Source organism: Vulpes vulpes, chromosome 10 (assembly GCF_048418805.1).
Source record: "Vulpes vulpes isolate BD-2025 chromosome 10, VulVul3, whole genome shotgun sequence".
Classification (NCBI taxonomy): domain Eukaryota; kingdom Metazoa; phylum Chordata; class Mammalia; order Carnivora; family Canidae; genus Vulpes; species Vulpes vulpes.
The window spans coordinates 52,240,842-52,251,539 of record NC_132789.1 but is presented as its reverse complement, the minus strand read 5'-3'; the positions used below and the strand labels follow the sequence as shown (position 1 = coordinate 52,251,539).

Here is a 10,698-nt window from a genome sequence, read left to right as displayed (position 1 = left end):
TTTATTGCAATGTTTTTATTGCATTACTGGAGCAAGTTGGCCAGACTGTCCCCTCTTGGGGAAGATAAAAAAACAAAAGACCAAAAAGTATCTCCCCTCACTTTCCCCCCACCCTCCCCCACAACTGCACAGCAATGTCTGAACACATCTGGTGACAAGAACAATTTGCAAAAGTGGTCTAGGAGCTACATTATGAACTGTCCCAACACAAGACATATAGTTGGCTTCTTTGTGAATCAGATATTTTTACGTAAACTACATTTTTTTTTTTTTTTACTACATCAAAGACAACAGAAGAGTAGATTTTTCACAAGTAACAACAGGGCACCAAAGTCATGCTGGAATTTGTAAGGAAACAAGGTTGTTTGTCACAAGTGGCTAGAGCTAGAGCAAGGATGAGCAGTTGACAGCAGAGGGCTCAGCCAGGCCTCCATCTGCACCCTCTGCTTTGAGGCCACAGAAGCCTCACAGAGGCCTACTCTGGAGTCTTAACTGGCAACAGAGACCGTTGAAAACCAGGAATTGTCCAGATGCAATTCTTGGCCAAGAGGACCCATGAGGCTGGCTCCTTGCAGCAAGAAAAGGAGACCTATGGAAGACACCACATTGGCTATCAAAGCTTCTTTAGAGCACATGAGGTCCAGAGTAAGTGAGAGGTCCCATCAAGGCTTGGAGATAGAGTAGGGGAGGTGTTACGAAGTCCTCAACCTCGGCCAAATCGGTGGTAAGGACACAGCCTACACAGTCCTGAGCCATGGCCAAGATTTAGCATCTGTGATCAGGAAGAGACAGAGAGCATTGTTCTGTAATGAAATCTCCACCTGGAAAAGATAGGCCTGGAACCTGTGTTCAGCCACCCTCAAGCTGCTTCCATGCTAGTGGCTGGCTTCCCTAGCCAGAAAAGCAATGAGCTTCTCTGGTCTCAGTCTGTCCTCTTACTCTCTGCTTCAGTGAGGCTGTAGTTAGGACGCCGAGAGAGAGTCCCAAGGCCCAAACCATGGGACAGAACACAGAGCTAGACTCTGACAAAGGCCACCAAGGCCCAGAAGTAAAGGAGCTACCCCTCCATGTGGTTAACAGATTGGTCCCTATGCCATTTCCACTGGCTCAGGATCAAGCAAATCATATGGCAACTAGTCAGAAAAGATATTTTCCAACTTCTCAAATGATCCCTAGGCCTTAGTTCCCACAAAGCAACAAATTCAAGAATGAAAAACAGGAAAAAAAAAAGTGAAGGAATATAGGATTAAAAAAGAGTAGTCCTTCTCCACAAGCCAGCTTTTGTCTATAAGTGTAGATATTAGACAGGGCTAACTCTCCCCACACACCCTTTATGTCTGCCTGAAAAGGAGCAATGACACATGGTTCAAGGTCACAGGCATGTATCCTTACTCCCATTTTATTTTAAAAGAGAGTCAGAATACACTAAATTTTAGTACCAGAAAGAAGGGATTTCTTGCACCCAACCTTGAGCATCCAACTGCTTAAGCATGTTCAACACCAGGTGTAAGGCCATCCAGCAGCAACTAGCCCAACATTACTCAATAAAACGTTTGGCAAGATTTCAACCTGGCAATGTGGAGAAGAGATGTGCAGCTGGCTCTCAGTTAAGGGCTTAGGTCAGAACATGACACTGGAGGGAGGGGTTCTATTGTCTGCCTCACCTAATCCTGAAACTGCAATGGAACCAAAGAAAAGCCGAAGATAGGCCCTTTCCTTCCTATCCTCATTGGTAGTAATTCTGGCAGTTTTTCCAAAATTTGTAATCTATTGTTACGTTATGGTCCATTCTAGACCCTGTCACCAAGATATGTGCTCAGGGAAAGCAGTATTTATTTCTTCCATTCCATAAACTGGAGCTTTTCTAGCTGTAAACCTTATGTACCAAGACCCAGATACGGGCTGCTTCTCTAGTTCAGCCAGGATGCCTGACTGCACAGCTTTGGACTCAAACAGCTGACTCACTCTGAGCCTATTATGGTTCCAGCACTGGCTCAGAAGCAGCTGAACTCTATTTGTCGAATGAGTGTTGACTGGTGGGGGTGGGGCATAATGGAGGTAGGAGTAGAGCCTGCCTCCAACTCCACTCAGCTGGAAGGCTTAAACCACATGGAGCAGAAGATTCCTGGCCTAAAATCAGGGCCACTGGAGCATGAGGACAGTCTGTGCACATCATCTTAATGGCAGGCTCACAAAAATGGCAAAGAGAAAAACTTCCAGATGGCTTTTACTAACAGTCTAAACTCCACGCCATTATTTTCTCTCCTTACAAAAGTTTCAGAAACCACTGCGTCGAAGCACATGGGTAACGTGGATGACCCTCACCCTAGACACCAGAGCCTCTGAGTCTCTGAATTACTGAGGTCCCTGACAACAGTCTGGCTCCCTTCCTGCTACAACCTTAGCCACCTATGGCTCCCCTAAGCCCTACCCTGCAAAGGACAGGGAGATGAAGGGAAATCACGTTTACAGTTTCTGTAGGGCCTTTAAATTTGGGGAAGCACATAGAAGACTGTTGTTCTATATCATTATTTGGTATATCAAGCCATCTAAAAGCACTGGATTGCACCTTTTCTTTACTCATACAAACAAGTTACAAAGGTTTTCAACAACAGATCATTCTTTAGGCTAAGGAAACACCACACAAGCACCAACTTCATTTTATGATTCAAAGCTCACCATGCCCACAAAAAGAACACTATTCCTCATCTCTGAGAAACAAGGGCAGGGCAGAAGGAGTCACACTGACCAATTTTAGTGTTTGCTAAAACTAACAATTCTAGTTTTCCTTTCACTTTCAAGTTTTGGTACAGAAGTGTGCATTCAGATACTAGTGCTGTCTTCTTCCGTCAGACCTTAGTCTGGCAACGAACATTGTTCTGCTGAGATCAATTTGGTTTCTAAACATAATGCTTCTTTAGAGGGAGGAGCTACTGAGATGCTGACCCCTAACTTATGTTAGTTAATAAAGTACCTTCTGTGGAAGGTACTTGACTAAGATTCTCTACATGAAATCCCAGGTCTCCCCATTTTCCTTTGGTTGTGTTTTTCACCAAATGCCATTCTACCACAGAACCAAAACAGCCTTCGTTTTGGGAGGAAGTTGAAAGAGACTGTCAGATCAAAACAGAACTCCCCAAGAGCCATGCCCTGCCACATTCTCAGAGTCGAAGACCAAGAGAGAACGAGGACTCTTTCAGAGATTTCCAGATATAACCCCTCACCCCCATCAAGCCTAATGTGTTCTGTTGAGGGTGCCTGGCTAAACAAAACAAAAACCCCAATGAAACAGACTTTCCAAAAAAACAACATCTGCTTCCAGCTTCCTATGTCAGTGCAGCGGCACAGCTGAGTCTCAGAGAACCTCAAGGCCTCTTGTGCCCCCATCCTGGCCGGCTACTGCTCGGCCTCTCCACATTCACAGAATCACTTCTTGTGCAAAACAAGCAGTCTACGTAGAAAGAATGCCCTCATAGTCTAATAAAAACTGTAGAAAAAAAATGCTAGAGAGCCACCTCTCTTCCCACTCCCTCTTTATCTGCAGAGTGAGGGCATCTGTGCGTGGACAGGGTAGGCAAGCCTGACGTTGAGGGAGTCGTTGTGCTGCACGAGGGACGTCTGCTGGTAATGGAGCACCAGCTCCTTCAGGGAGCTGTACAGGTTGTAGGGCTCTGCAAAGCCATAGCCCCGAGCAGTGCTGTAGATCACACAGTGCTTCACTTCCCCATCGGCACTGCGAAGACACAACACAAACACCACAGGGAATTAAGACAGGTAACAACAGATAAAGAGACCCCAAATGACCAGAAGTCTGAACAACTTTTCTGCAAAGGAGAAGTGCCTTGCCTTCTGTCTGTACAATGTTACATCCGTGTGTGTCCCCTCACCCCCTTACAGACTTCTCACAGAGGTATCCTTCGCCTCCCACCAAGCCCCAGTGGGACTAAAATGGATGGCTGCATTTAATCACTCAGCTCGGGATCTTCATGAGGCAAGAATGCACTGGAAAGAGAACACTTTTTTTTTAAGTATACAAATCAGTGATTTTTAGAATATTCACAAGGTTGTGCAACAGTCATCGCTATCTAATTCCAGAATATTTTCATCACCCTAAAAAGAAACCATGTACTCATTAGCAGTTACTCGGTATTCTCTCCCCCGGGCCCTGGCAACACTAATGGCTCCATCTCTACGGATGTGCCTATTCCGGCATTTCACACAAATGGAAACCTCCAATATCACACAACCTTCTCTCTACCCGACTGGTCTCACCTTAGCACACTTTCAGAGTTCATCCACGCTGTAGATGTGTCCGTGCTTCAGCTTGTGGCTGCACAGTGTTCTGTGTGGATATCCACATCTTGTTTACCCATTCATCAACTGATGGACACTTGGGCTGTTTCTACTTTTCAACTATTATGAATAATGCTGCTCTGAATATCTGTGTACAAGTTTTTGTATGGACGTATGTTTTTAATTCTCTTGGCTCTATAGAGAGCTAAGGATGGAACTGCTGAGTCATATGGAATCTTTTGAGGAACTGCCAAACTGTTTTCCAAAATAGTTGCACCATTTTATATTCTAGCCAGCAGCATATGAGGGTTCCAATTTCTTTACATCCTTGTCAACACTTGTTATTGTCCATCTTTTTTTATTATAATCATCCTAGTGGTATCTCATTGTGGTTTTGATTTGTACTTCCCTGAAGACTAAAGATATGGAGCATCTTTTCATATGTTTATTGACCATTTATAAGATCTTCTCTAAAGGAATGTCTATTTTCTTTGGGTAAATACCCAGTAGTGCAATTACTGAGTCATAAGACAATTCTTTCATTTTTTGAGGAACTTCCATACTGTCTTCCAGAGTGGCTGCACCAGTTTGCATTCCCACTACAGTGAATAAGGGCTTTTTTCTCCACATCCTCGCCAATACCTGATTGTTTCTTGTGTTGATTTTAGCCATTCTGACAAATGTGAGGTGACATCTCATTGTAATTTTGATTTACGTTTCCCTGATGGTAAGTAATGGAACATCTTTTTATGTATCCATTGGCCATCTGTAGGTCTGCTTTGGAAAAGTGTCTATTCAGGTCCCTTGCCCATTTTTAAGTGGGTTATTTGGGGGGGTTTTGTGTATTGAGGTATATAAGTTCTTTATATATTTTGGATATTAACCCCTTATTGGATATATCATTTGCAAACATCTTCTCCCAACCAGTAGGTTACCTTTTTGTTCTGTTGATGATTTCCTTCACTATTCAAAAAGATACATGCACCCCTATGTTTACTGCAGCATTATTTACAATTGCCAAGATATGGAAGCAACCAGATTGTCCACTGAGATAGATGAATAAAGAAGACATGGGAGATACACACAGACAGGCACACACAGTAATATTACTCAGCCATAAAAAAAAAAAAGAATGAAATCTTACCACTTACAGCAACATGATGGACCAGAAGGTATGATGCTAAGTGAAATCAGTCAAAGACAAATACCATATGATTTTTCTCATATGTGGAATTTTCTTTTTTAAGATTTTATTTGCTTATTCATTAGAGATACAGAGGGAGAGGCAGAGACACAGGCAGGGGGAGAAGCAGACTCCCTGAAGTTAAGCCTGATGCAGGACTCGATCCCAGGACCCTGGGATCACGACCTGAGCCAAAGGTAGATGTCAACCCTGAGCCACCCTGGTGCCCCACTCATATGTGGAATTTAAGAAACAAAACAAATGAACAAAGGGGGAAAAAGACCTAAAAAACCTCTCAGACTCTTAAATATAGAGAACTGGTGGTTACCAGAGGGACAGTGGATAGGGGATGTGTGAAATAGATAAAGGGGATTAAAAGCACACTTATCTTGATGAACTTTGAGAAATGTATAGAATTGAATTATGTAGCACACTTGAAACTAATATAACACTATGTAAATTGTAGGTGAATTTTTAAAAATGTCTATCCAAATCCTTGGCCATTTTTTAAAATGTCTGTCCAATTTTTAAGTTGAGGCATTTGTTCTTTTACTGTTAAGGGTTATGATTTAGACACTAGTTGCTTAACAGACACATGATTTGCAAATATTTTCTCCCATTCTGTGGATTGTTTTCACTTTGATAGTGCTCTTTGATATAAAATATTTTTAATTATGGTGAAATCCAATTTATCTAGTTCTTCTTTTGTTGTTTGTGCTCTTGGTTTGTGAGAAACCACTGCCTAATCCAAAATCATAAGGACTTATGCCTATGTGTTCTCTTACCCTTAGGTCTATGATCCATTTTGAGTTAATCTTTATATATGGTGTGAGATAAGGGTCCAACTTTATTCTTTTCCACGTGGCTTTCCAGTTGTCCTAGCTTCATGTGTTAAAATGACTATTTCCTCCCCACCAAATGGTCCTTGTTGAAACCAACTGACCATAAAATGTAAGGGTTTATTTCTTGACTCTCAATTCTGTTCACTGATCTACATGTTTATCCTTGTTAACACCTCACAATTTGATTACTATACCTTTGTTTTTAAATTTTGAAATCAGGAGGTATACTTGAACTTTTTCTATTCTTTCAAGCTCATTTTGCTGTACTGGATCCCTTGTACTTTCATACAAATTGTGGGATCATTTTGTCAATTTCTGCAAAAGTCCAGCTGGGATTTTTGATAGGGATTACACTGAACATGAAGATCAATTGGGGAAGTTACTTCTATCTTAAAAATATTAAGTCTTAAAAAAAATATTAAGTCTTCTAATCCACGAACACAGGATGTCTTTCCTTTAAGTTCTTTCAATGATGTTTTATAGTTTTTCACTATAGAGATTTTGCACTTTTTTTTGTTTTAATCCTAGGTGTTTTTGATGATATTATAAACAGCATGCCTTCTTCATCTTATTTTCAGATTATTACTGGTATTTAGAAATACAACTGATTTTTGAATCCTGATCTTTTAACCTGCAACCTTGCCAAACTTATTAGCTCTAATAGTTTACATCTTCCTTAACAAACTGGATGCTTTTTCTTTTTACCCAATTACCCTAACTAGAACCTTCTGTACAATGATGATTAGAAGTGGTGAGAGGGAACATCTTTGTCTTCTTCCTGACCTCAGGGGAAAGCACGGTCTTTCACCATTAAGTATATGAGCTCTGAATTTTTTGTGGTTGCCCTTTATCAGGTTGAGGAAGTACCCTCCTATTCCTAGTTTGTTGAGACTTTTTTTTAAAACATGAAAGAGCGGCGCCTGGGTGGCTCAGTGGTTGAGCATCTGCCTTTGGCTCAGGTCTCTCATGAATAAAAATAAAATCTTTTTAAAAATTAAAAAAAAACATGAAAGAGTACTAGATTATTTCAATAGAATCACAAAAAGCATTTGACACAATCATGTCATTTTGTCCTTTATTCTATTATTGTAGTATATTACGTTCATTGCTTTTTTTTTTTTTTTTTTTTTAATGTCGAACAACCCTTGTCTTCCTGGGATGAATTCTACTTAGTCATGGTGCTGGAGTGGCCGTGCTGTTGAGGATTTTTGTGTCTGTGCTCTTAAGGGATATTGGTCCATAGTTTTCTTGTGATATCTTTGTCTGGTTTTGGTGTCTGGGTAATATCACCCTCATAAAATGAGTGGGGAAGTATTCTCTTTTTTTGGAAGAGTTTGTGCAGGACTTCTGTTAATTATTTTTTAAATATTTGGTAGAATTCACCAGTGAAGATAATTGGGCTTTTCTTTATGGTTAGCTTTATTTTTTATTACTAATAATCCAATTTCTTGTTTTCGTTCTATTCAAATTTTGTTTCCTCTTAATTCAGTCAGTTTTGGTGGTTTGTGTGCTTCCAGGAACTTGTTCATTTCATCTAGGTTTTAATTTTTGGTATATAATTGTTTACAGCATTCTCTCGTTATCTTTTTTTATTTCTATAAGGACGATAAGTAATGACCCCTCTTTCATCCTGATTTTAGTAATTTGTGTCTTCTCTATGGAGGTGGGAGGATTTTAACTATAGAGGTTGTAGTTCTGTTCCATCCCAACTTAGGGTTTCACTGATTTTCTCAATTGTTTTCTACTCTATTTCATTTACTTCCATTCTAATCTTTATTATCCCTTCTTTTTGCATGGATTTAGTTTGTTCTTCCTTTTTTAGTTTCTTAAAGGTGGAAGGTTACTTTAATGATATGTGATCTTTTTTAACATAAATGTTTATGGTTATAAATTTAGCATTTAACATTGCTTTAGCCAAATTCTATACATTTTGATAAGCTGTGTTTCTGTTTTTACTCATCTCAAAGTATTTTCTAATTTCCCTTGTTTTCTTTTTTTGATCTATTGGTTATTTAGGAATGTGTTATTTACTGTCCACATTTAAGGATTTCCCAAATTTCCTTCTGTTTTTGATTTCTAGTTTCTTTCCACTGTGGTTAGAAAACGTATTTTGTGGGATTTCAACACTTTTAAATATATTGAGACTGTGACCTAATCTATGGTCTATCCTGGATAATGTTTCATGTGCACTTGAGAAGAATGTGTAGTCTGCTCTTGTTATATGGGAGTGTTCTGGGTAGGTCTATTTAGGTCTAGTTGTTTTATAATATCATTCAAGTCTTCTGCTTCCTTTCTGATCTGTCTAGTTCTAGCCCTAATCAAATTTCTTATCCCAAATGCCAATAAGGATCACAAGTGCTCACTACCTGAATCCTTAACCTAGTGAATACAGGCATTGCTGGCTGCAGGTCTTTAGCCTAAGAAGGTTATAGAGTTTAGCAAATTCTTCTTAGACTTTTTGATGATGTAATTAACAGAAATTAAAGTGGAAAAACAAATGAGTTCCATGCATGACTTCCTACTACATGATCATGTTAATTTTACTATAAGAATCTCCTAAAAAACTGAACATATTCACATCCCTACTTCAGCAAATGTTCTAAGTATACTGGGAGATTACTGTAGGCAGGCTTTCTGAAGCCAGAATGGCTGGCAAACAAGTGGAAGTCTTTGTGATACCAGACTCTCTTGCTTCCAACCATCCTCCGTGTGAATGCCAACATGATATACGACTGCAGGTGGTTTTCATAAGCAAGGGAAATCCACATTGCTGTGGACTTAAATCTGGTCAAGTCTGTAGCTGAATGAAGGAGAAAAAGAATATACTTCCTCAAGATACTCAAGCTGCTCCTTGGTCTCCCAGAAATTAGCTGAGTTGTTGGGCAGCACCTCCCACCTGCCAAGGCCTTGACCCACAGGCTGCCACCCCCATTGACCTGGGTGAGAGTGAGGGTACCAATGCACTGGGTTTATTTCCTTTCTTTTTATTCTTAAAAGATCTCATACTCTGCAAGAACCATCCTCTCCTGGCATTTCCACTCAGATAATTTAAGCAGCCCAGGTAAGAGACAAAAGAAATGTTTTAAATAATTGTAGGGGCACCTGGGTGGCTGAGTCCATTAAGCATCTGATTCAGTTTCAACTCAGTCATGATCTCAGGTTCCTGGGATCAAGTCCCAAGGCAGGCTCCATGCTCAGACTACTAGAAAATTATCTGCTTTTCCTTTCCCTCTGCCTCTCCCCCTGCTTGCCAGCTCACTCTCTCCCAGTCTCTCCCTCAAATAAATACATCTTTAAAAAATATATTTAAATAATTGTATCTTTGCAAAACAGTAATCCAATGCACTTTTCAAGTCCTCCCCCGTATCCTGCCCATAGGCATCCCATTATTCATCCTTTCAAAGTCCAGTTCAAATGCTATCTCTTCCACAAAACCTCCCTACCCCCTCCTTCTCCACCAGAATTAATGTGTACAGCCTATTGATGATACCTATTTCACAACAATTCTATTTATCTTGGACATTTAATTGTAAAATGAAGAAAGTATAGTGCAATAGAAAAGTGTGGGCTTTGAAACCAGGTAAACTTGGATTCAAACTCTGACTCCATGACAGAAATAGACCACTAAGGACAAGATGATCATGTAAAGCACTGAGCACTCTGTTAATATGAGTGTCTCTTGTCCACCTTCACCACTTTGCCCTCTTTGCTTCTTTTTTAAGATTTTATGTATTTATTCATGAGAGACAGAGAGAGATAGTGACAGAGAGAGAGAGAGAGAGAGAGAGAGAGAGAGAGGGAGGGAGGGAGGGAGGGGGGAAGGGGCAGAGACACAGGCAGAGGGAGAAGCAGGCTCCATGCAGGGAGCCTGATATGGGACTCGATCCCAGGTCTCCAGGATCAGGCCCTGGGCTGAAGGCAGCGCTAAACAGCTGAGCCACTGGGCTGCCAACTTTGCCTCTTTGAAGGGAAAATCATTTCGTTATTTTTGCTTGCGTTCTGTCATGCTCATCAGTAGCATCATTATCATAACAATATTGGTAGATAACAATTACTTATTATATACCAACATTGATCAAAGCACATTACATATATTATCACACTTAATACTTATAAAAACCCTCATGCAGATATCATTATTCTTATTTTTCAGATAAGGAAACTGGACAAAGAAAGGTTAAGTAACTTACCTTAGATCACACATCTGGTAAGTAAAGTCAGGATTTGAATGCAATATATCTGGTATCAAAGCTTGCTCTTTTAACAATCATACTATACCTTCACTCTAAGTATGATCTTTGTCAATGGAGGAGTATGCACAACACTTAGGCAAAATGTGACAGACATGGTTAGCTGTCCCCAGAATTTTACTTTCCATTA

The 10,698-nt window shown here is 40.2% G+C and overlaps 1 protein-coding gene across 5 annotated transcripts in view; it reads right to left on the bottom strand.

Annotated features, from left to right (window-relative positions):
• PIK3R3 (phosphoinositide-3-kinase regulatory subunit 3) overlaps positions 1-10,698 on the bottom strand; it is a 125,921-nt gene continuing 115,223 nt past the window's right edge. For 3 of the 5 annotated variants that reach the window (XM_025991918.2, XM_025991922.2, XM_072724098.1), the window contains one exon: positions 1-3,733. In XM_025991918.2, coding sequence (XP_025847703.1) covers positions 3,535-3,733 — 199 coding nt within the window. In that variant the 3' untranslated portion in view covers positions 1-3,534. The remainder of the gene's footprint in view (positions 3,734-10,698) is intronic. The other 2 variants (XM_025991920.2, XM_072724099.1) reach the window with 2 other exon arrangements.